The sequence below is a fragment of the Pipra filicauda genome, unplaced genomic scaffold (genome assembly GCF_003945595.2).
Source record: "Pipra filicauda isolate LSUMZ 115617 unplaced genomic scaffold, ASM394559v2 scaffold14_size4853619_pilon, whole genome shotgun sequence".
In the NCBI taxonomy this organism is placed as follows: Eukaryota; Metazoa; Chordata; class Aves; order Passeriformes; family Pipridae; genus Pipra; species Pipra filicauda.
Window position 1 is genome coordinate 4,270,967 of NW_024103985.1, and position 26,735 is coordinate 4,297,701.

Genomic DNA, 26,735 nt, shown 5'->3' on the forward strand with positions numbered 1-26,735 from the left:
CATCCCCAGAGCTTAAAGGACTGCCTTAGTGTTGAAGAGACAGGAACTCAGAATTTGGTAAAAAAATATATATTTAATTTTAAATTTCATACTTTCCCCTCCACCTTAACTGTCACCAAAACTCATTAATTTGTGTACTTGTGCAGAGAGGTGTTGTGTGTCTTCTGGTTGCCCACCACGAGCCTGACATAGGGAGTGTAAGGGGGGTGTGAGAGAGAGTATGTGTACACCCACACACACAGATAAAAATACCCAGCACATTCATCTTACTGGTGTTGGTGCTCCTGTTCCACGTGGGGTAAGTGACACAGCCCTGGGCTTAGGCTCCAGCAGTTCCCTCGGTGCTGGCTCCTATCCCAAGTTTATATTTCAGATGGTTGGAGCTAAAAGAACAAAGTTGGCAGGTGAAGTGTTGCCCTCAGCAGCCTGGGACACTCCCTGTGCAGCCACACGTGCTACAGCTGCTCATGCAGCCACTCGGCTGAAGAGACAGGAAAGAAAGACAGACCAAGTATTTTATTCAAAACTTTTAAAAAGTTAATAGACAAAAACTGATAAATTATTCTCATTGCATCAATGAGAGATACGTCATGATGGTTTCTTCTTGCCCCCACACCCTGCACTACACAACGATCGTGGTTTGTTCCCTCCTGGCCCCAGTTCCCCAAACTCGTCCTGCTGTAGCAGTGTGGGATCAAACAAGCCCCAAACCCTGTCTCCAGAGGTTGTGTGCCCCGATTATGCTTCATACAGCTCTGACAGGAGTGAGTTCAGGCTCTAACCAACATCCTTATTGATAAGAGAACCTGTGAGACAAGTCAGTTGTGTTTGCTGTCCCCAAGGCAGACTGTGCATATAGTGAAATTTTGCAAGACTGCAGCTTTTACCTGAGCCAAGTTCCTCCAGGGGTTCAGGTGCCCAGCAAAGAGCTGGAATGGTGCTGAGCCCTCCCCTCAACAGTGTCAGAGCTGTAGGAAGGAGGCACTTGGAGCATTCTGCCCCAGGCCTGTCCCACACATCAGCCTAGAAATGCCATCCCGGGGACACCTGTGCACCCCTGCAGCAACTGCAGCACTGCAGAGCCTCTGACCTGCAGCACCACTCCTGCAGCGCAGGGGTGCCATTTCTCTGCTGTCAAGGTAAGGTATCAACAAACACAAATCAGTGGGAGAGGGCACTCAGCAACTGAAAGCACTTTCAGAAGATTGCTGTGTTCCTTCCATCTTACTGCTACAGACTCACCTCTACAGCCTTCTCCAGACCACGTTTTAGTTAAAGGCTTTACAAAACTGAAAAACGTCGTTCAGAATACCTTAAAGGACATCCTGAGGATGGCAGAACACTTAATATAAGCAGCAGTTAATTCTAGCACCACAGCTCTGAGGCAAATGGGGTTTTTACCCTCTGCTTTATGCTCATAACCTCCAGGCACAGTTGACATGGGCTTTTTGGGGGCAGAGGAGAACAATGACACAACATAAATATACACACTTAAGAGCTTACAAAACTGAAGCTTTATCCCTTTGTCCTTTGAACAGCAGAATACCCTGTTTGTCACTTCTTCTGCAGGAGCTGTAACAAGCTGGCTTGTCTTTTGTTTTAGCTGCAGTGAGATAAGAGGCTGTTCCCACACCAATCACTTTCCTGCACAAGAAAAATATCCACAGGAGCAAGCTTTGGTTAGAGAAATTCACGGCAGGGTGGGGAAAAAGTCAGTGCTCTTGCAACTGCTGAGCAGACATTCAATCTCAGTATTCCACAGCTCAGCTTTGAGTTCTGGGGAATACTTAAGGACTGGACAGCTTCAGGCTTACAAAGGTTTCTTCTTTTCTGGACTGAAAGGCAGATATGAATATGAAGGAGGCAAGGGGCTAAAGGACATTTTAAGACAGCATCACACCCCAAGGTAACAAAAACTCTAGTGGTACTGTGGCAGAACGTGCTAGTGCAAAGAGGCTGAGGCAGCTCCTGGACAGCCATCCTGTCTGCTCCTTCAGGTGCGAGTGATCTTGTCTGGGGGCATGAAGCCCGTGTCCCCCAGTGTCCGCAGGGCCACTCTCCCGTTGGGACGGATCACCAGGTGAGTGATGCTGCCATTGTTGAGGGACAGTCTCAGCCAGCCTTCTGGGGGGAACTGCAGTGCCCTGGGGAAAAACAGACACAGGTATTACTGTAACGTGCCTTCACAGCATCGCCTTCTGCCCCACATAAGGGGGGAAGGAAAAAAAATAAATGGTTGGGCATTCTGCAGTTTCCATGTCAATGCTCCCAGCCAGCCTCAGAAAAATCCTCTTCTTGTGGAATTGATGTAAAACCACAGCGTTGGCAACTGGACTGGGGCCAACAGTGCCCTGGGATAAGCAGAGTCCAGCAGATGGGGGTGATTAGTGCTGACAGGATTAGTTCAGGCCGGCAGAAGGCAGGAGCTGAACCAGGCAGGTTGCCGGGGGCGCTCCCAGCGACCTCAGCACAGACAGGACAGTGCAGAGCACAGCCCAGGCTGTGCCCGAGGCAGCTGCAGCACCACAACACCCTGGGCAGGTGGGGACAGGTGGACAGCAGGCTCAGCACCCCAAGGGCCACCTGCACAGAGCCCGGGCGTGGGTGGGTACTGCTTGTTACACACCATGGCACCAACACGGGCAGGGGTGCAACAACCAGAGCACACAGACAGGCTCACTCCAGGGGCCTCAGGGTGTCTCTGGAATAAGTTCACCCAACTCCTTTCCCTCAGCTACATCATTCCCTGTGACGGGCAAGAAAAAGTACCTTGTGCCTTCTATAGAAACACAGTATCACAGCTGGTCCCCAGCTATTCTGAAATTCCTGACCCAACAGGAGCCCCCATCCCTTGGATTAAACAGTTGGAAAAAACACCACACTGTCCCAAACACCTTTTGCCTCAGATACTGAGGAATAACTTGGTTTTGGCTCTTATGACAGTCTTGTAGAAAGCCCAAGAAATTAAATACCAGCTCCAGCCAAGCTAGATCCAAAGGGAATGTTACATGGGTCATGTTCAACTGTGCTATCAGCCAGCCTGGAATAGGAGGCACAGAAGAAACGTTAAAATGAAGAGGGAAGGAACAGCAAAGAGAAAAAGTATGTAAGTATTTCAGAAAAAGCCTCCGTAGGAGCAACATGATATTTTTTGGCACAGGAAAGAATATTCTGTTTACCTGATCGATAATTTTAAGTACAGCAATTTTGAAGAGCTCTAAAGCAGCCAAGAGAGCAGAAAGGATAGCACTTAACTAGCTCAGCTAAAGAAAGCTAACTGAAGTTGTTGTAGGTATTGATCAGATTAAAGTTTAATCACATCTGTCCTGCTCACGACAAATGATCTTACAGACAGTGCTTTGTTGAGAGGGAAGAGGAATAAAACAGACTCAGCTGGCTGGACACAGAGACAGGCAAGGATCCAGAACTGTTTTCTCCTTCGTGAACAACCCTGATGTTATCGGAAAGATCCACTCTCCCCGTAATCCAGTACTGGATGTTACTGCAAAAACACACTAATGCAACTTGAACATAACTCAAAAATCTCCAATAGTAAAGAATTCCCCAAACTAAATCAATCTTTCATTATGTGAGATCAAATTCATGTCACCTCAAGGAGACACATCCAGTCAGATGCTCTATTTGTTGTCTTTTCCAACAGTCGCACAGGCACTGGAAGCAGCAGCACATGGTATTAGAGTAAATGTTCAGATGTACCAAAAAGTTAAGTCTCACCAATTTAGCCATTTTTGCTTTAGACTTAGAATGAAATTGTTCTAATTTTCAAGTGTATCTTGTATCTGCAAATGAATCCCGCGATGAAGTTGCAGAAGCAGCTGCTCACAATGCAGGCACCGATCTCCAACCCCTTCAAACAAGGCAAACCAACCCATCTCCCACCTCAGTGGAGCCAGAACCCCCAGCACCTCAGTAAAGCCCCCCTGCGAGGCAGAGCTGGCCCTGCAGCCCCGGCCGTACCTGCAGACGATGTAGCGGATGACGTTGGCGTGGCACACGAAGATCTCGTAGCTGTCCTCCTCCTGCTTGGCATCAGCTCTATGGATGAAGTTCCGAAAAGCTGCCTCAATTCGAGCTCCATCTTCGTAATACTGCTGAGGGCAGAGTCACACACAGCTCAGAGCCCCCTGCACTGCCAGAGGGCCTCACCTGCCCCACAGCTCTTCCTTCTGGGGAGGCACACGAGCCTGAACTAACACTGAAGGGATTTTAACTGCTCTGTACACTCACTGGGCAGGAGGAGAGCATGCAATTATCTAAAGCCTATGATTAAAAACCATCAGCTCAGACACTGCAAGTTATCACTACTGCCCATACAGAGTATACTGAAAAAAATCACAAACAACAACAAAAAATCTTTAAAGAAACAGTTACCACAGCTTCTGGTTTCCAGTGGGAGACTGGAGGGTCTGGTTCTATAGGGGCTCCCTCTCTCAGCAGATCAGTACTAATTTTTTTGACTCCTGAAATATCAAATACACATTCAGAAAGGAGCTGTTACTTTACATGCTACTACAAACAGCCCCACAACTCTACAATCAATGCATTTTTCATAGTCTTTCTTCCAGGGAGCTTCCTCTCCATCCTAAAGTCCATTTTAGTCTATCTCTCCAACACAACTGTTTTGCCATCAGCAAGACAAAGTTTATTTCAGCTGAGAACAGCCAGACCAGCTTGGCACAGCAAGCTGAGTCTTCCCAGACTGCTGCACTTTGAAAACGTGTACTTGTACTTCTAAAGATATACTGCAAACAGGCAGAATTACAGTTGTAGGTTTCTTTATTACAGACATATTCACATAGGGCTGGAAAATGGCTAAATAACACCTCAACCTTAAGGACAAGCTTAAAATTCTACTGGAAGCACTTTTAAGGATCAGAAGACAATGAAAAATTAAGGGAAGTGTCTTACCTGGGAGATGTTTGCTTATAATTTCAGTTGTTTCAGTTGCTCTAGTCATGGAGGAGTGGATAATCTGATCAAATTTTAATCCCAAGCTTGCCAGCCTGTGTCCAGTCAGCTCAGCCTGCTCTCGACCTTAAAAAGGATATTCATTACATAAACTGGGGACACTCTCGGGTCTCACACAAAGCACAACAAAAGGTGTCCAGCAGACAGGAAAGGCTCCATCGATGGCAGGGTCCTTCCTTTCAAAAAGCAACTGGAAATCATTTTTACCAGAGTCACTACTTACTCAGACCAAGCTTATTGGCTGGATTTCAAGTTGTATTTCCATTGGCACAAAAAAATTCTTTTTTTAATTAGGGGAAAAAAAAAATCAAAACTTATTGAACAACTTTCACTGAAATCTTCAGTATCCCTGCCAGCCCCATCCCAAGGAAGTCACTTCCAATAAAAGGCAGTGCTAAGCCAAGCCTCCTGTCTGGGGAGCACAGAGTGACTGTGTCAGACAGACCCTCCCAGGCCTGACAGTGCCCTGCTCATCAGGGCAGCACCAGCTCCAGAGGTCACGGCACCCTCGGGAAAGGCTCCATCCCATCTCCCAGGTGAAAACACAACAGACAGGTTAAGTCATTTACTTAAGGCACAGGATGAGACAGGATTAAGATTAGACTTTGTTACCAGTTTAAGATAGCACCTGAGGCCTCAAATTAGCGTTTCACTCCTGTTTGCACACCGGTAATTAAGGTTTGGGAGGAAAACACCACCACAAGGACAATTTTTTGCCCTCTCAAAACAGTGTTGACATATATATAATCAAAAAAGCATCCACTGCTTTTAAAGTACACTACTAAAAGTAATACCAATTAGCATTTGAGACCTACTCACAGGATCAATGAATTAACACAGACAGAGGTTATCCTCAGTTCAACTACCTGATTAGCAGCACTGCTAGAAACAGTGACAGTAGCAAAAGTGAAATGTATTTAATTATAAAACACTCCAAAGCCTGGTGCTGTGAGTGACACGTACCGAGTGGGGTCAGAGTTCTGTCTTTGTCAGCCCGGCCATCCAAGTTATACTGGGAATGACGGATAAGGAATATGTGCCTGGTGGCTTTTGCTTTGCAGTGATCCAAGCGAGAGGAAAGTTCTTCTTCCCCAGTTTCGTCATTTTTCTTTTTGAGGTTGATAAGAGCCAGTGGTTCACGTCTAAACAAACACATTTAAAGTGTCATTTTTGGGTAGGGGAGACTAAAAGGTAGAGGAATTTTACAGGTAGATACCCTTGCCTTATGTCCAGATATAACTGAAACACTAACATTGACAATTTAGCCATTTGTATCACAAACCTTTGTGTGAGAGGTATAAATAAATATAGGTTAAAAGGTGTAACGACTTAGATAAATTTGCTGTTTAGTAAAAGCCACCTCTGAATTAATTCTTGGAAAATAAAAGCAAAAACATAACAGAAAAGGTTAAATCCCAACGCCAAGAAATCATGTACACTAAAACCACAGTCTGTCTGGACAAGAAGATTATAAACACTAGCAGAGACTTTATATTTCAATTCCTGATGATTCAGTAGTTGTTCTTGAGATTTTCAGTCACAGGTGTAACAGTAGGGTTTGTGACTAACTAATCAGGAAGGATACCCGGGAAAAGAGGAAAAGGTGTTGACTGATCATAAAGAAAAGAAAGTGTTCCATATCCCTGTGATAACACTCAGAAAATCTGCACTTTATCAATCACATTTACATCAAATGACTGAAAAACCATCCCCCCAACAATATCCTAGAAAGGCTCCAACCTTCTGCAGTGCACATTGAGAATTATCTTCTGCTTTAAACCAGGTCACCTCAGGTCTCTGCAGTAACTTTATCTGTCAGCCTGAAGTGTGTTACTCATCCTTTCATCTTTTTCATTACTCTTGCCCCTCGTGCCACTTTAATCTTTCTTCCCCTTGGCACAGTGCACCTCACCCAGACAGCTGACCTGGTTCCTCCCGAGGACAGGGAGGATCTTCCCCTCTGTGCCCTGGTGTCTCAGCTGAGTGCCACCGACACCCACACTGCCCTGGCACCACCACCCCTGCCCAAACCTCCCACAGACGAGCCCGGGCCCCTCCCTGCACTGATCCTTTACCCCACTGATACAAGTCCTTTTGCTACGTTCACACCTCACAGTGTAAATCTTTCCCTTGATCTCATACCTAAAAACCAGTTAGGTCATTTAATTCATACTAGATTTCACTTCTTCCATTAAACTTGTTTATTTGTTGATAGATTTTTTAAAATAAAAAATACAACTTTTATTCAGTTTGAGACAAAGTAATCTAGTAATAGAAAATTGCTGCTTCCTGTACCTATTTCTACAGCTCACAGCAAGACTGACTTTGAAAAGCCCTGCTGCCTCCATTTTCTTTTAGTGAACACAAGATTTCCACTAAACAATGAGGCTCAACACATTTCTTAAGCTGTTAAAGTTCAGCAAGGCATTAAAAACAAGAGTCCAATAACAAGACATTCCATTCCTATTTCATAGGATGCTTCTTTTGATTCAGTGGAAACCATACTGCTGGAAAGACACATTAGGAGAACAAAAAGAAGGGTTTAAAATAAATTCAAGCACATCTGTAAAGCAGTAAAGGGACTAACTCATCTGATGGCTGTTTTTCACATGAATGAAACCTGTATCTAGTCTTCTCCACGAACTGAGCTGTACAATTCCTGTGCAGGGAGCACAGACCAGTGCAACACTCCAGGCGTGGTATCCACACCACCAGCACGTCTGAAATGCAAAATATCCTGCAACTCTTCTGTTTCAAACTTGCAAAGCCATCAGTTGCTAAGAACATTGTAATACCTGGTTGTCTGCTCACGACTTGACTTTGTAAACACTCCCTGCCCCCAGAGGGGAGTGGTCAGATGCCCCGGGTGTTTATAAGCCATTCAACAACTTTGCACATTGTTCACGTTTTCCTGTTGCTTCTGCCAACAACATCCAAAAATCAAAACTGAGATTACAAGAGGGCACAGCCAAAGCCACAGCACACCAACTGGTAGGCACCAAGCAGAAAAAACTAAAATTGATCTGTGGTAATATATTAACACTTCCACTGTTTGCATGCCATGACAAATGGTGACACTGTGCACTGTCATCGACTGCTATGCAGTATCATCTGCTGTATTTGTTCAGGCAATTGCAACAGCTCCATTGCTTATAGCACAACCCCTACTTCCCGATTTGGTTAAAAAAAAAAAAAAAGGAATCTGAAAGTAGCTTAGAATCCCTGAAGAAAATCAACCCTTCAGCAGAAGCAGGAAGGCCTGGAGCCACAGTTAAACAAGCAGGTTTAGTACCTCCCTCAATGTAACTGTGTAACCAGATATAATCTTATTTAATAAAGGTTTTATTTTTATCACTGTGGTGTACATAGCCCTACTTATACGACCATTTGATCCTGTAGCCTCTCAGAAACCAAAACTGGATGCATTATAAAATAAAAACCTGTTAGTGCTTAAGTTTGGATTTACCATGATTAAACTGGAGCCTGACATAAGTCTCCCCAGGGAGATAATTCTACCAGACAGAAGCTAAATGAGCCAAAGCTCAGTACAGATATCTGCACGTTCTAATTAAAGAACGATAAAAAAATGCAGTTAACCCTTGTGTGAATGTGTTTCAACACTGAAGAACACGACTGAGTCGGGTTCAAAGCACCATTACCTTTACCAGGATTTAAAAGCAGTACCTGGCAGTCTCATGAGCAGCAGGCCCGGGGCACACCCAGCACCTGAGAGCGCTTGGCACCCACACGGGCACTGCCACCGAGCCGAGAAACCTCGCTGCAGATACAGAACAGTGAGAAATGGACTAAAAAAACCACAAAAATCAAAACCAAAAAACCAAACCAACATAAAAACCCCGCACGTCTTCTCCCCAGTGCTCACAGTATCACAAACCCGAGGCTGAGCAGCATCACAATAAAGGGCTCTACCTGCCCAGGGGAAAGTCTCCGAGCTGTCTGAAACAAACCCCGGCGCTGGCACATCCCTCCGGAGCACTCCAGCGTTTCCCGGGTGCTCAGGAACTCCCCGACACCGTGCCCCGAGCAGTCACCCCCGGAGTTCCCCCGGAGCGGGTTCCCGGGCCCGCCTCGCCCCGGGGGTGCCCTGTCAGCCCGGGCCGGGGGCTGCTCGGGGGCACCCCGACCCCGCACGGCCCCCCCACCGCCGGGCCCACCTGTCCCAGTTGCTGTCCCAGTAGCCGCCGCTGCCGGCGGGTCTCTCGATCCAGCCGGCGGCCGGCGGGCAGGAGGCTGCGGGCGGCAGCAGCAGCAAGCCGGGCGGCGCGGCGGAGGCGGCGGGCACGGCGGAACCCGGCGGGCGCGGCTCGCCCTCACCGCCGCGGGCCGGCTGCTTGCCCACGACGACGGCGGAGAGCAGGACGGAGCCGCCCGCCAGCCCGCAGGCGGCGAGCGCCAGGGCGCGGCGGAGCGACATGGCGGGGCGGCCGCGTGCCCCTCAGCGCCGAGCCCGCCCCGCGCCGCCCGCCCCGCCCCGGACGGAGCGCGGCGCGGGGCAAGATTCCTCTGCGAACGGGGAGGACGGGGCGGCACAGACCCCCATGGACCCCCGCGGACCCCTATAGACCCTCACGGACCCCCACCGGGTCCCACAGACCCTCACGGACCCGGCCCGGGCCCCTCTCCCCTCAGCCGCGGTGCCCGCGGACCTGCGCCCGCCTCAGGACGGGGCTGCGCGGGCTCGAGGGAGGGAGAAGGGACTGCTCCTGCCCAGCCGGTCCAAAACCATTTTCCGCCCCACAACCATTTCCCGGGGCACCGGGAGCCCCTGCGGCCCTGCCTATCGCGGTGCCGGTGTGAGCGCTCGGGGTGCGGGTTTCGTGGGTAAAGCGAGCGTCAGAGAGTCCTTTAGGTTGGAAGAGACCTGTAAGATCATCGAGTCCAACCAGTAACCCAGCGCTGCCAGGTCCATCGTATTTAGTTATAATCCCTGAGCCACACCACTGTGTCCAGCTCTGGGCTCCTGAGTACAGGAAAGACAAGGAGCTGCTCGAGAGGGTCACAAAGATGATGAGACTGGAGCTTCTCTCTCATGACACAGGCTGTGGGAGCTGGGCCTGCTTAGTCTAGAGAAAACTGAGAGGGGATCTCATCAATCCATATAAATACCTCAAAAGTGAGTGCCAAGAGGACGGTGCCAGACTATTCAGTGGTGGCCAGTGACAGGACAAGGAGCAATGGCCATAAACTGAAGTACAAGAACTTTTACCTCAACATGAGGAAGAAGTTCTTTACATTGAGGGTGGCAGAGCACTGGAACAGGGTATCCAGGGAGGTCGTGGAGTGTCCCTCTCTGGAGACGTTCCAAACCCACCTGGACACGTTCCTGTGTCATCTGCTCCAGGCGGCAGCACTGCCCGGGCATTCCCATCCCACCTCTTGTGCCTGAACTTCCTTCAGAAGCCAGAGCTCATCACAGCTGCATGGCATTGCCTTGTGCAGAATACATTCTGTGGTTGAACTGGAACATTAATTACCTGTATATGGGCAATGGCACAATTAACAACCTCACAACAGAGGCCCTGGGGAAAGAGAAGCAGAACAGAGCCACCTTTTTCTGAGCTGACATCCCAAATTCAACAGTTTCTATCTGTTAGATTCAGCAGTTTGCAAATGGTGACAGAAATGCTGCTGAATGTGGACCTTGGGATGCCCTTAGATTTTACAGATTCCATTATCCAGCCTTTACATATTTCATTATGCATTCTTACCATTCCTGTCCACCTGTTCAAGCTTCACCTCCATAACCACATTCCCCACACTACAAATTCTCCAATACTATTCCTGTTATTCCACCAATATGCCAGCAGGACAGTTTCCAAGAGCCAGATTTCCAGCCATGTGAGTGACCCAGAGCAATTGAGAACAAAGCCTGTTCCCCCGAGCCCCTGTCCCCCGGAGCCTTGGGCACTGACAGCAGGGCTACAAGGACGCTGTGCCTGCCCACAAGAAATGGTCTTTCTGCTAAAGTTAAACCACTTTCCAGTGGAGTGTCTTTCCCCTGTCCACCGCTCTGTGTCTCTGTCTCACACACATATGGTGCGGAGGAGATACAGCTCTCACTGTAGCACAGGTCCTTTGGCTCTTGGGCATTTCACAGACCAACAGTGGCTCCCAGGGGCCACTCACGTAAATCAGACCTTGATGAAAATTTGCTAGAGAGTAGATGATTTTTCTCTCCTTTTATCCTTCTTGCCTGTTCATTCTCTGTATTTAAGATACTCAGCTTTCTGTTTATTCTTACATAGCTTTAAATTGTTATTATTTTTCTTTAGATTTATCTTGGAAGTGTTAGCCCTTATCATAGAGGCAGGTGTATGTATTTATGCAGTGTATGTGCTTTCTTACCAAGAGCCCAGAAGGAAAAAGTTTAGTTTCAAAACCTCACATACAGTTCCTCATAAATAGCACAGTCCCTTTTCCCCAGGTCTCAGTCTCCCGGTGTCACCAACTTATACCAGGGCTGGGCTCTGCTCACCACCAGAAAAGTTTGAGGCTGTTGTTAAGCAACAGTCAAAACTGTTTCCTCAGCAAAAAAAGTATTGCTGAACATCTGGGTAACCCCATTGCACCAGAAAATGAAAATGGATAATATTGATTGTTTGCCTCAGTGCTGCATTTTGGATGTCATTCTCCTGTGCTAACACTTCACCATTAGGAATCTCCTGTGCCTGTGCTCACATTCTGCAGCTTGTTTCTGCTTGGATTAGGTACTAATACACTTATACAATTCATGTGCAAAAGTCTTTCGAGATTACCTTAGATTTTACTCAGTAAGTCCAAAAATGTTATTTTTAATTAGATTATGTTTACTATTTTGTAAAACTTGTAATTCAATCACGTTAAAAAAAAAAAACTCTAAAAATAATTTACTGAAAGTTACCACTAGCTTGAACATACAGTCCTGCATCTCATCAAGAACTTCTTAACCTCTAGCTTTGTTCTTTTTATATATATTTATATTGCTGCTATTGTAATCCAGTTTTATTGTGTTGTATTTCATCTGTGAGCAGAAAATCCACCTAAGAGGATAACAACCTACTGACAGTACCCACTAATGGAATTATTCTGTTAGCTAAAACAGTAAATGCTCGTGCTACTGATGCCATAGGTCCAGTACTCGGGGATGATTCCCAGGGGGTTATCCCATTTCTGTGGTTGGATGCAGAGACACCTTCAAGGAGGGTGCCCAAGGTTAGGGTGGCCTCTTCACTGTGCTGTGACCAGCACAAGGAGAAGTCAGAAAGCCAGCAGGGTTGGCAGAAAGGTCAGCACAAATGGGGCCTGACAAATGGTGCTGCTTTCCCTGGCAGGCAGGAAATCCCTGTGGCAGCAGCAGGTCCGTGGCAACCCTCGGGGTGAACTGCCCCGGGAAAACAAACAACTCAGCTCTGGCTGGGCCCTGGATCCTGCGGGGATGAGTCAGTGTTTGGATGTTTTACCATTAGCTACAGGCACAGCAAGGGCAGGTCTCCAGCCTACAACTGGCAAGCAAAACTTATGAACTTTCAGGCATTTTTTTTAGACAAAACAGACTAATAAAAGGACATTTGAAACCAGGAAAATGTGGTTTTGAAAAGCCTCTTCCATGACCCTTAAAGTATTTACTCACCATGTATCACCTTCCCCATAAAAAAAAAAAAGTGCAAGTTTATTTTCAAAAGAGAAACAGAGAGAGAGAAAAGTTAACATTATGTCATTTGATCCACATGTATTCAGACACACACTGAGGATTTACTGTTGGCTTTCTTAAAGGAAATATTGATGTCATCCTGGCCTGCCTCAGACCCTGCAAAATTTAAATGATACACTAGATTAAACTTTCAGGTTATAAAATTATGCTACTTAAGCTCACTTAATACAATTTTTTTTTATAGAGCAAGAGAGAATACTGCTTCTAAGCAACTTTGGTTGGTATGATTTGACCAATTAAAAAAAAAAAGAAAAAAAAGAAAATATTTTTTAGGGGATCCTGGCTTCCTGACTGTATCTGACTCTTCACTGAAGGGTGAGCAGAACTACACAAGTTCTGCGTCAGTTAAATGCAGCACAAAATTTTGGGAGATTTTGCCATGAAAGCAAGCCTGCATTTATCTATTTTAGCAGTGATTCAGATCTTGAATTTAATCTAGGTGTTGTGAATCACCCACTAGAGGATTCTTCAGATCTCCCTTGACCAGAAAAAGAGAAGCTCATTTAAGATAAAAGACTTGTCCTCTTCCCCAGACACACTCTCTCTAAGCACATTAAAAGTAGGCTTTGTCTTATCTAAAGCATACACAGTCTTTCCATCAGGAATGATTAATCCATTCCTCACAGTCACCATCCTTCTAACTGAAGTAGATTGAAAGAAATATTTTTACTAACACTGGGCATCACTGGTAAACTGGAGTATCTCAAACAGAGCTGTGATTTGCTTTGCTGTGTCTCAGTCTCTTTCCTTACTCCTCCAGTAAGGATCGAGTGAGGCTCTTTAACACACTGGGACTGAAAACTAAAAAAAAAGTCTCCTTGCAAAGTCTTGTACTTCTTAAATTTTGCCTCATAGTTTATCACTAACAAGTCCTCGGTACTTTCACCTTCAGTCATCTAAAACCAGAAGTTTTCTCTCTACCAAACACAGTCAGAGCTGCAATTGAAAGACACACCAAAAATGTAGTTGTGAAAGACCTAAAAAAAGGGTAATTTGTGAACTGGAAAACTAGTTTTATTAACAGTCTCTGGCCCTTTCATTAAGTAAACACATCTAGTTCTGCCCCTGGGGTCACACTTGTGAAACTAAGGGTTTATAACAGCAATACTAACACTGCATTATCTAATGTAATGCTCTAATAAATAATGATGTATCACGCCAGAAGGGTTTAATTTGAAACAGATGGTCTAGGGAATGGAAACATAAGCAAAGTATTTCACTGTAATCATTCTCCAGGAAACAAAAGGGGATTTGATATTACTGCCTCAAGGAGCACCCCCCCTCCCAACGTTTTTGTCTTAGATAACAGTAAACCTTGATTTTGATAATGAAGCACAGGTGCTGCTGAGAGCTCCCAACAACCAAACAGAACCCAGGCACTTCTCCTAATCCTGATTAGCAGGTGAGAATTTGCTTTTGCAACAGCATTTGCTGCCTTGACAAAGTTCAACTGATCTCTCTTTGCACCATTTTTTTTTTCTGTTTCAGAAAGAAAAAAAATAAATTTGCAGTTGTTATGGTCTTGACAGTGTTGGATTCTGTTGCAGTCATTACTGAGCACTTAATACTTAGGCACTGCAGTCTATGCCCTATAAACCCAGCACTGCTTTTAGGTGCACTTGCAAACCACTGAAAGACCTGTGCTGCCAAATTCACTTACCAGGAGAGAGTGCTCTGCTGGCAGAGCCATCTGAGGCACCGTGACGTACATAATTACACACTTCAGGAGATTTCTCGTTTTAAGGATCCATGTAATGCTTTACAAGAAGTACAAAGGGAAAATTCTAGCTCCCCCAAAATATCCTTTCCTCTCAGTAGCTGTTTCAGATATTCCCTGCTTTGCAACTTCAAAAAAAGTCACCCTAGGGATGAGCTTGGCACAGGCTGTTTCTTTTTCTGGAAGCAGCATTTAAATGCAGTGTTTTCACATACAAGCTGCATTGAGGATGTGTGGGCACAACCCTGGGATGAAATAGTTTTGGGGAAGTGCCGCTCCCTCCAGGCCCGGAGGAGCTGTGGGGTATTCAGCCCCATCCGTGCCATTCTCCCCTGGCAACGGGGCAGGAGCAGCAGCTGCGGCTCCGCCCGAGCCAGACGAGCTGGCCCAGCACCACCCCCGCCCCAGAGACACCGGCCCGGCCCCAGCCCAGCACTTGCTCACACTGCACCCACCTCTGAATACTGGGATAACCCTCCTGAGGGCAGGGAACTCCTCAGTATTGTGCCAGCGATTAAAACCCCACACTTTGCAGGAGGAATAATGACCTTTGGAGAGACACCATTTTTGTATTTCAAGCTTCTCTGCGATGCTGAAGATGTCTTTTCCCCTCACCTCTAGTGAAAAACTCAGAAACCTGCCCCCATAAGCAAGCATTTACTGAGACTTCAGGAGCTTGGGGCCTTAAAAATCCCAAGCATTGTGAGGTCAGGCCAAGTAGCTTGGAAGTAAGAAAAGTTAATGGGATATTCAACTGTTCAAATGCAGAGGTGTGCTTAAGTGTCTACTGCACGTTAATCACACTACCTAGTAAGCTTGGGATAAAGCCAGGAGCTAAGAATTCTTTAATATTAGTTGCCATTCTCTTGACTCACCATGTGACCAACTCCTGTGCAGTGAATGTCCTGCGAGCATTGTCCTGGGTGTGAGCACGGGCTCCTTTCACACCCTGTGGGGATGAACTGCACTCTGTGGTCACTGGATTTGTACCTCTAGGGAGAAGGCCAGTGCAAAGATGAATTTGTCCCAGTGACAGTATTTCTGAAGAACAAAGGGGTGTAACGTGCATGACTGACTCTGCTGGCAGAGACGATGAGCATCACCCCCAGCACTGCTCTCCCCTGACACTGCTTCCAAATAAGAGGAATTAGTACAGTTCCTATGTCTGATCAGGGTTTATTTTTCCCTGAACACAAAATGCAAAGTCCAGGACCGAGGAAACAGAGTCCAACCTCAGTTATGACAGTCAGCACCTGGATCCTGTGGAAGGATTCCAAGCTTCCATTAGTCTGAGACCTGCGTGACACACACAGTCCCACAGTATGACTCTCCCAGCTGAGAGCACCACATGTTATTTCACCTGAGAGATTTTGATTTTTTTTATTTTTTCAGTCATCAAATAGAAAATCATGGAGAGCATCTCTTCATATTACAATACTCATTACTGCACATGTCGTCTCTCTGTCTCGTTCCCTACACTAATAACCACAGGACCTAATTATCCCCATTTATAAATAACTTTTCTCGTCCTATCTCTGTCCAACAATGTTTTGGCAGGCATCCTCAGCAGAAGATTTGAAATTATGTCCCTGCCAAAAACTATTGCTGCTGATGAATCACAGCACACACAATTGAAAGGCTGTGGTTGGTTTTATAAATATCTTTGCACATACATATGCATGTAAATGTATGTGTATATATATATGTGTGTGTAGCAATTTGTAAATTGCTCTACATATGGATCAGGCAAAATGGCATCGTGGCTTTTTCTCTTTTCCAAATGATGTTACTGAGCTCATTCAGTCGAATTTCTGCCAATGTATTCATGCATTTCCTAGGGGAATTTTAAGGACCTTCAGGTGAAAATCAGCCCACTGTACTGTGCTAGTCTGACCACCACATTAGCTTTAATTTATTCAAGTCACCAGCTGTAGGATTCAAGTGATGAATTTACCCTTAAGCACAGTCATGGAGCATCCAAGGAACTAGGCTTCAAAAATCAAGTCATGCCAACCCAGGCTAAAGGAGAGCATTGCTTTCGCAGCCCCACGCAGGGCACTGCTAATGACAGTATGTATATTTTTACATATATATATTTTTACATATATATAACTAGACCAAAACCAGAGAGGACATCCCAAGCCTCTTGTACCCATAAATGTCTCTCCATCATTTGTGACATGGGGCTGTAATGCAGTCCTGCACCACCCAGGCTTTAGGGATACATGAAGAGAAGCTGCACAGATATCTCTAGAATTAGTGCAGTAACAGACAATGTTATTCCTTCTTCAACAAGCTTCATGTGCTGTGAATAAGGAGCTGTAGATAAACAGATATGTACTTCTGCACAGAAGTAAAACAGACACAAAAAAAGACAGGAATTATTAGCAGTTTTCTCATGGCAACACAGCAGCTCAGTCCTTGCTCTCAAGAGAAGATGTAAAAGGCTGGATTTCCTCAGCTGCCCATGACATGTCAACGTGTTTTGTGCCTCAATAGCACATTGCAGTGTCCCCCTTTTTGAGGTCACTCTCAACCTACAGCTATTTTTTTACTGTATTTTTGCATAAATATATATATATGTATTTCTTTTACTGTATTTCTGCTCAGTCATTTGAGTTATTATTATATCTACATGAACAACTATTCCAATAAGCAAGCAGGGAAGAGCAGAACTGCTTAAGGCAATGAAGCATATGGTCTCTTGGAATGAGGATTGTGCAGTGTGGGTATTGTGCAGAGGGTTTGCATTATAGGGAAATATGCTGGGGGTCAAGGGAAGTGTCAACGCAGAAATGCCTCTCAGGTATTTACTAAAACAGCTTTCCTAAGTCAGTGTGAAAGAGGGAGATTATTGTCAGCAACACCCATCACAAACACACAAAAACTTCCTCCCCAAGTACATGACCTCAGTTATGCTTTCAGTTGAGGTTAAATATGCCCCAAATCTGCCCTATTGCTCCTGAAGACCTACGGGAGGAATCTGCTTGGCTCCAGCTACACAGCTGGTCCCAGAACGACAGGGCTGGAGCCTCCCACAAACACAACACATTTGGGAGGTCGGGAAGTCACAATTCCCCCTGACACGGAGCGAGGAGGCACCGACAGACACAGGAGTCAGCAGGAATCTGCACTGGAGTCAGGACCCGCTACCAGAGTGCCTGAAGCCCATTCCTGGGCCTTAAGTGCAGCTCGTGTTTCCAGCAGAATGTCCAACTGGTCCCTCTCTTACTGGGAATTCCGGCTCAGTGCTGCAGAGCTGCCACCAAGAGCAGCGCAAAGCACGTGCTTGTTGATGTAGGAGATTGTGGCCAACAACAGAGCAGTTTGTCTCCACTATGTCATAGTGTGCCTGAAAAATTAGTCATAACCAAGTACTACCTATTTATAATTACTTACTTCTCTTGTTTTTAAGTCTGTTATTTTAGATAACTGTCAATGAGACAGCAAGGGCTGATCCCAGGGCCAGATGGATCCATAATATTCAGGCTGCAAAAACTGGATCATGCTGTTACTCATTGAATTTACTCAGACACTGCAGTTTCTACAAGATGAGCTTTTCCTAAGAAAAAGTAGCATTGGTTTGTATTTAAAAAAAAAAATCAACAAAAACCCTTCTACCATCTGTTCCAATGACTGTACAAGAGAAAAAGCTGACAGCAAAGCTGTATTCTGCTAAGCCACCTGTGCCCAGGACTAGAACCAGATTATAATGCAATTTTATGAGCTTCCACAGTCCACTTCCAAAGGCACATCAAGTATAATGAGGCACCATTACTATTAAAGGAAAAACTACCACTGATTTCAGAGGAACTAAGGTTTCAGCATGAGCTAGGAATAGCATTCATGAGCTTATGTGCCATTCTGAAAACAGGGATTCTCACTTTAGGTGTTCACCCAAGGTATTCGAAGCCTGTGATTTTGGTGTTGAAAGCCCTACACTGAGTCCCCACTGCTGACTGTGTGCAATGACATGATCTACTGAAGCCAAACTCACAGCCAGCCTTCAGTTCCAAACCAACTGTGCTAAATAAAGGACAGCCCTCACTTGTATGGAGGGCTACTGTTCCCTTAAAGACTTTCAGGCATTGCCAACCAGACTTAGCCTTCCCATCATCTCTTTCAGTTCTCACTGAGCTCAATGGGAGGGTTTCACACATACATACAATGCTCAAATAAATCCCTGAAAATCCTGTTCTTACCTCATATTGAAGGAATAGATGGACAGTCCAAGCCCCAGCGCAGGCTGGGAGTTAAAAGGTGTGAAATCACACTCAGAAGGTAGGATATGGCCCTTATGGCTTTTACAGGGCATAAAGTCTGCTGAAAGAAAGGGGTTTGAATTACTTATGTTTCTCAAATTGTTTTATTTAAGAAAGGGGGCATTTTTAAAATACCAGACTTACCTGTGGTACCCCTTTATTCAAAAATCCAACTAAACCCCTAGAAAAGCTCATGATCTGGCAGAATCTGCTGCCTAAGTCATGTTGTGCACTTCTGCCATGTAGTCTGAGCAAACTGGCCATGCCCACAAATGCAGAAATGACTTTCATTAATGAGGAGTGGAGGGACAGAATATCTTAACACAGTCCAGGAATACTGGTAAACCTCAGCAGTGCCCACAGTGCTCACATGGTCTCATACACTGTCCATCCCAGGCCAGGTGTGTTCTAGATCTAGTACCACATGGACAGGCTATGTCAGTGCTTCATATTCCTGGGAAATAAATGGCAAAATTACTGTCTGAAATATCCACACAAGGGATGCATGTGTAAAAGGTGAACAGGATGGCAACACAACATGAAATAACTTGTAAGGCAAAGAAACATGAATCAGCTTCCTTACAGTCAGGAGATGAGTCTTTTCCACAGCAGCCACTTTTCTCTCTCTGGATCAGATCCACTGCCTGAAGCTTTGGAAAGGTCCCTGTTCTGTATGTAGACAGAGTCCCCAGGATTGCATCCCTGTGGGCAGAAAAACCCGACCCCCTGGGGGAGAGGAATCAATTTGCCTGTTGGAAAGAACTGCCACAGTCCCACCCACGCCTGTGGGGCTGTGACATCCCTGGCAGGCCAAGAGCCGGAGCTCTCAAGGCCACTTGTTTGAGGCAGGTTCTGATGGTCCATCTGAGGCCCCTGAAACCCTCCTGTCCCCTCCCCTGCACCCCCTTCACAGGGCTGAGCACCGAGGGAGTTCTCCACGTCCTCCCAGCTTCCAGCACTGCTTTCCCTTCTCTCTGGACATTCCTTAAAATGGCGTCTCCCACGGCCTGGAACATAACCACCGGCAGAAACACTGTTTCCAGTCTATTTTATTTGCTTACATTTTAGTAAGTGATTTCCGTTTTGTATTTTGCTGCTGACACAACCTTTTTTTTTATCAACACAGATCAGTTCTATTTAAAATACACCAGATTAGGACACCTGTAACTAGTTTTACTTGAATATATGTACACAATTACATATACATTATATACATATAGGCATTATATATATACATATAAATATATACACATATATATAAGGCACTGGAAAATGTACCATCACTTCTCTAGGACTGTTTTAATCTGTAAAAGTAGATCATATTTCTTCACATAATTTGAAATGTCTAACCAAGACATTTTAAAAATGTTTCAGGGCTGGAGATATCAGCTGTGAAATAAGCCTTGCTTTAAATTTCAAGTTATTGTGACAAGATGAACAAAACCTATTCTAGTAGTAATTCTAATCTATTTATTATAAAACTGCTTCTCTCTTAAAAGATATATTCACCTGTATAAATAGTTTCCTTTGTCTCTCCTTATTATGTTCCAAAATGTGAACTTAAACTTGTCCTGCAGAATAAAAAATAACAATAATGAAGAAACGAATACAAACTTGGATGATTTATCCATCACTTAGAGGGAAGAAAGCCAAGATTGCTGTAAGCCAAGATATCTTTAAATAAAATGTATTAAAACAGATCATGAGCTAATATAATCCTCTTTGATGTCGCCAACATCAGTGGGGTCTGGTGATTACGGTTTGGGCCATTTCATATAGAAGGTAATGTCTGCCACGTGAAGACACAACAGCACACAAATATGACTGGCATTTATGATGAACATGCTTGAATGGATCCTTGCTTAATGCAATTAGCCTATATATGCAAATTATGGCATCAGAAATCCTGCAGCAGCTGCAGGGCTTGGCAACTGTGCGTGTTGTAAGCCAGCCTGACAGATCAAATGGACATATTTTCAAAGACCAGAAACAGGCAGATGAAGATAGACTAAGAACTGTACATCTTTGGGATTTATAAACCCAGAGGATCTGGACAGAACATTGCAGCAAATACCATTATAACATTTTTTTCCAGTGGCTCTGTAGCAATGATTTGCAATTGTCCTGGACCACAGGATCCCTATTAACCCCACAACTGGAATTAAAAACAGTACAGAAAACTTAGTGTTGTTTCATGGACCACTTGCTGTGACCTCACAAACACGGTTCATTGGTCACAACCAGGAGACACTTTTAAAGACAGAGCATATTTCCTACTCTACCATAAGCATCTTGAAAATGAGATTTAACCTGCAGTCACTTCTTTTAATGTTTTGTCACTTGCAGACTTTGCACTGGAACTGGCCTTTCCAGTTCTACTCTTTCAGTGCACGTTGTGCACCAGTGGAAGTGAGGAAGGGCAGAGCACCACGAGCCAGCTCAGCAAACGAATGCACCGGGGCAGAAACGGACACTCGAAAATACTGAAGTGACTCAAAGGTTTAAAAAATATATATGTATTACGAGAGCCACAAAAAAGGTTACAGACAGAGCTCCACAAAGCCTGCACGGATACATTCCAACAATTCAAGGTGGCAGAACAGGTGAAATACAGACCATAAAAACGGTTCGACATCAACTTCCCAGACTGTCAGAGACAGCAAGCTTGACCCCATCTTTCCCACACACACAAAAAAATATTGACTATATATATATATCTCTCTATATATCTCTAGTCTGGCCCACAGATATAGTCCAAAGAAAACCACATTGCAATTTCCACATTAGGCTTGCAGGAGAGTAGGAACGTCCACGGGAACGCCCAGGAGGGGATTCTCTCAGGCCAAGCTGCCCCAACGTTATGCTTGGTTAGCAATTAGAGCAGCAACACAGCCCAGCTCATTTGCTGCACGTGGCCACTGACACACAGCTCTGTGCAACCCTCAGAGCTGCCTTCAACCAAACTGAGTAAATACATTTGTTTTGCTTAATTTAAAAAAAAAAATAAATAAAAAAGCAAATGTAAGATATTAGGGCAGTTCCTGCTATCACCTTCCTTTAAAATTCAAGACTTGAAGAATTCTTTAATGTACTTGCTTACAGACGTATTTTGAGACTGTATCAATGATCTTCAGGAAGATATGCCACCCTGAGGCTTTTCCCTTGTTCACTTCAGGTTATGTCTGCATCCAGTTTTGACATGGGGGCCAAATGCTGGTTGTCTGTCAGTGCAGTATTTGGCCCGGAGTTTCAAAGTCTTTGCTATTCAGACTTTCCTATGAGGTCAACAAACAAAGTAGTAAAAAAAGAAAATATTAAGGCTTCAAGTAAAAATATTTCCTCTCTCTCCCACCCATGTAGTAAGGTACATTTAATTTCATAATACTCAATATATTATACAATTAAAGATACAGAGATCCAACTTTTCAAGGCAGGTTGTACTACAATGAAAACCTGGAGGCTAAATGGGAGCGTATGAACAGGGAACAAACTGCTAATAAAATGCAATATGCAATGAAAACTGATGCATAAACTAAACAAAAACTATTGCTGTTTTTTAAATAGGTAATACAATCCACAGCTACAAATAAAAACATGTTGACAATATTTAAGACTTCTGACACGTGAAATAAGCATGACAAAAATAAAGAAGCTACTTTACAGGATGTGTTAACTCGTGCTGGATTTTCATGGCTGATCCCCACCTACTACAAATTAGCATCAATTAAATGAGCTTTGATGGAGCCACACCAATTTATACCAGCTGAAGATTTGGCCTGCAGTGTCTGTAAAAATAGGCTATCTGGGCAGAAGAACCTTGCTGCTAATCTGTAAACTGCTTAAAGAACTATACTTTAACATGGGCTGGATCTGCTCAAAAACTGGATTTAATAAATAGGTCCCCAGTCCCACAACAGGAACTATAGAAACAGACACTTAGATTTATGAGAAAATAACTGCAGGCTCAGTGCCTTGGATGAAAATGAGGCTGGATTTGCTGCATGCAATCTCCTGTTAACAGTTCTGCTTAGATTATTCTTTCAGAAAATTTGAATCATTTACTCCAGGCTATGTGCACTGAACTAAATGCAAACCTCAAGAGGAAAAAAAAAAAGACTTTGGTACCATTGTAAACCTATGAAGAAGTTGAATGTCTCTCAACTGTGGGCAAAACTACTCACAAAATACATAATCCTTACTTCTGAACCTGTACTGACACAGTGCATTCATTTTTCCCTCCCTTACCCCTTGTGAACTATGTCAAAATAACCCTGGATATTAGTGCTTTATACACACAATACTGTGTTTAGTCTTACTGAGAAATTCTCTCATGAACTAATGTAGTTAACTTCAAAGGCTCTTTGGCCCTTCAAGTTCCTCAGTAGCTTTTTCATTTATAAATGCAAGAGAAAGAACGATCAAAGTGGAGCATCACTGGGATGCAAATCTCAAATGTTACACTGGTGCAAATTTTCAGCCTTGCTTGCATGAATTTCATGTAGGTATTCAAAGATACATGATCAGATGTGCCCTTGTCCAGCTCCCAAGCCCAAACTCCCTGTGTCTCATATCCCCTCTTTTTCAGGGCTTACATATGGCATAGGTGATACTTTAAAAACAAGTAATTCTTGTGATACTCTATGCACCAGAGTGAATTCCAGTCCTTAAGGAAGTACTGCATCCTCCTGAGGAGTTAACATCAGGGTAGATGGCAGATTAGTAACAGTTAAAGATGGAAGAAATCTATAAGGCCATCTGGTCTAGCCTCTTGTCCCCACAGGCTCACCTCTCACAGAAATTCTTTTAATGACTTGTCCAAATATAGTTTGACTGTCCTGAATACTTTGGCTCCAAAACTCTGCCTTGGAAGACTATTCCACTGCCCCTTCTCCTCCAGCTTCTGTGCCCCCTTCTAAATGGAGACCATTGGTTACCAGTGACAACCCTTTGATTTACCTTTGGTTTTGCAACTTTTAATTAACATATTTGTACAATTATGATACTTGATTTCCCCTTCATTGCCTCGCCAGTGGCACATTTTAGCCCTTTAAATCATCTCATTAGCCAGCCCAGCCCGTCCTTTAATACATATTGCTCCATGTGTACCTGATCCAGTTTGCCAGCATCTTTCTGGTACCGTGGTGCCTCCAACTAAAGACAATATTCTACATGCCAGTGAGCAAATCTGCATAGAAGGACTATTGCTTCTCTGCTCTGCAATGTCCCTACAGTAGGCACTGAAAATATCACTGACTTCTACTTCCCTCTCTCAGAACTTCGGCCTATTGCAGGTGCATTGCTTTCCAGGTTTCTCCCTTCAGGCAACACAGAGCATTCCACAGAGAGATGATTAACTTTCTTATGTTCTCTTCAACCTTTGTCCCCAAAAAATAATGTGATATACAAGGGACATAATAACCATGTATTGCAGCAGATGTCAAGATTCATCAAATCAAAATATAAATTTTAACCAGGCAAAACTAAGGTCAGTATTTGCCTTCTAGAACAATTAATCTCAACATACATGAAAACAAATAAGATGTTATCAACACATTCTGAATTGCTACCAAATACCTGGAGAGCTCCTCATTATAGTCAAGGATTGAAAAGGATTTAACCCCTTGAAACAAATATCCTGAAAAATGATGGATTTAGCTCTCTAGTCAAAACCATTCACCAGGAGAACCAGGTGGGAAGTCGAGGTTTCATATGCTGACTGGCTCAGTGATAAAAGAATAATTTTTAGTGACTTTGGCAACAGTCGCTCAGGATATTCTTAATTGCACACGTGATCTGGCTAGTTAGCATTGGTCCAGATCTCAGTACTATTGACTTCTGAGGTGGTAACTGCATGGGAAGGAAAAGGAGATAAGGAACAGAGAAATAAAAATCCATTTGTCCCAAAATTAGCTTTGCCAGAGTCCTCATATTTGTGATAAAAGTAATGCACCCCTTTCTTGTTTTTTTTATAGTAAAGTTGTCTTTAAATCCAACAAAGTAAATGTACTTTTCTGGAGACACGAAAGGAAACCTCAGAATGTTAAATAGATTTGATTGATACTATTTTAAAAAGTTGTTCCCCGGGGAAAAAACCCAAATGGAAAATCCTTTGTCTAACAGTATTGAAGACCAAAGGGAATGTGCTAGTAATTAGGCAGACAGAAAATTTATATCCTTTAGATGTACACTTGGCTCAGTTACACACACTGTAAATTCAACAGCTCATGACAACCTTGTTGTGGGATTACACAGACGGCACCAGGGCAGGGCAGTAAACCAGGTTATTGCCTAAATCCAACGGGGAACAGGGAGGGTGCAGGGAAAGCAGCTGACGGCTGTTTAAAGTATGTTCCCATCCAAACATTTCCTTTCTTATCTGCTTGGTTTTGCTTCCGAGTCAGAGAAGCCTTTAGAACCCAGAGGGAGCGAGAGGTCAGTGGAAGATCCTTCCTGGTCCTTTTCCACGAGAGACAGACACACACACAGTGTCACACACAGGGAGGAGACTGGCAGACAGTGAGAAGCTGTTGAGATCCTTTCTCCTGCTCCCATCCAGGACCAGGGAGGTTTTTGAAGACGACACGGTGTTTGCAGCCCAAGTGCCCTTGCCTTGCTCCTTCCCAGGAGAAGGAACCCAAGCGGCAGCGCCGGGGGGACGCGGGGCAGTTCTCACACAGGAAACCTGCTTTCCACGGCAGCAGGAAAACAGCAGGTGGTCCTCTGGCTCCTGCTGGACACATCACTGGCCAGGAGAACTGGGAACAGGCATGGGAAAAGCTGAATGACCCCGGACTGACCGTCACAGCACAACTGGTACACGACAGACTCGCTGGACAGACGCGCGATGGCTTCAGCGCTCCCCCGCAGGAAGGGAACCCTCGGGGCCCTGGTGTCAGGTCGTAGCCAGTTCCTGCCAGTTCCTTCCCTCTTCAGGAAGAGTCTGATAGACTGTACAATTTCATTCCCTCAAGAATAAGGCTGCAGCTGGTTTTTGGCCAGAAGAGAAAGATGAAAACAGAACAAACCCAAAACAAGAAAAGGAGAGTGGCCGGCTGCTGCTGCTCCTTCTTTGTTGTTATTTGAGTCTTCACAGTGCTCCTAGCTTCATGGCTGGCTGAGTGGATGGCTCTTTATTTTTAACTAATTTTATTTTACACTGAAATTTCATAGGTTGTTCCACCAACTCCAGACACCTTCTTAACATTTGAGTGTCTAGCAGGGCTGACAGGCGTCCCCTGGGAACTTGATGTGGAGCCCAACCTGACTATTCCTTTTGGCTGTCCATTGATTTTACTGTGAGGTGTCTTCAACTGCATGTCATCCCTGCATCAAAGGAAACATCAAAAGATGCAATGTTAGTGACAAAGTGTGATAGCAGAATGGCTTCGCTCAGGATAAACAATTACCCCTGTTACCCTGAGTCCCAGGATTGCAAAATATTCAAGCCTGGGAGCAAGCTGGTTGAAGCCAATGCACTGGATGAAAAGCCACTGAAATGAGAGAATTTATTTGACCATTAGGCTAGTGGATAAGACCCCAGTAATATTTGTTCATTTAATTACTTGCTTAAATGCTTTGTTGATTTAAATTAATTGCATAAACATCTGTAGGATGCGGGAGGGTTTAACTGTCACCGCTACTGACCTTAAGCCAAATTGTGTCTTACAATCAGAAAGAAAATATTCAGAAAAAAACATTTCCTAGCTAAATATTGAGATAAAATTATGTTGCTCATATCTAAAACACGTAAGACAGGTGGATTGGTAAGACTTCTTTGTGACAGAAGACACAAACTGAATCAAGTCAGGAAGTATTCTAGGATGCCTGTAATTAAAGACCATAATCCAGACGGACTCTTTAAAATAATTTCCTTTTTTCTGACCTATTGCCATGGAGCATGGACAACAGGCTCTCCTCAAAAGATCTTCTAAATCCAGGCTACTACACACTAAAGCATAATGTGTCTCTTCCCCAGGATTCTTGAAGTAATTAGATAAAAACCTACAAAAGAACTTGTGTATGTTCTGGAAGTATCAGCATGACTGGGGGCTGCTGT

General features: G+C 44.4%; 2 protein-coding genes across 3 annotated transcripts in view; both read right to left on the bottom strand.

Moving 5' to 3' along the window:
• Positions 1-53: 53 nt before the first annotated feature.
• PGAM5 (PGAM family member 5, mitochondrial serine/threonine protein phosphatase) lies at positions 54-9,453 on the bottom strand. Of its 2 annotated transcripts, none has more exons than XM_039378905.1 (6): positions 9,165-9,453; positions 5,953-6,131; positions 4,930-5,055; positions 4,393-4,481; positions 3,979-4,109; positions 54-2,144 (listed from the first exon to the last, which is right to left on the bottom strand). In XM_039378905.1, exons 1-6 carry the CDS (start codon positions 9,422-9,424, stop codon positions 1,994-1,996), a joined length of 936 nt encoding a protein of 311 aa, XP_039234839.1. In that variant the 5' UTR covers positions 9,425-9,453; the 3' UTR covers positions 54-1,993. The 2 variants fall into 2 exon arrangements, with proteins under 2 accessions (XP_039234839.1, XP_027588939.1); XM_027733138.2 differs by having other exon boundaries at positions 3,979-4,112.
• A 10,257-nt stretch (positions 9,454-19,710) lies between these two features.
• ZDHHC8 (zinc finger DHHC-type palmitoyltransferase 8) overlaps positions 19,711-26,735 on the bottom strand; it is a 108,084-nt gene continuing 101,059 nt past the window's right edge. The window contains exon 11 of the mRNA XM_027733088.2: positions 19,711-26,002. Coding sequence (XP_027588889.1) covers positions 25,831-26,002 — 172 coding nt within the window. The 3' untranslated portion in view covers positions 19,711-25,830. The remainder of the gene's footprint in view (positions 26,003-26,735) is intronic.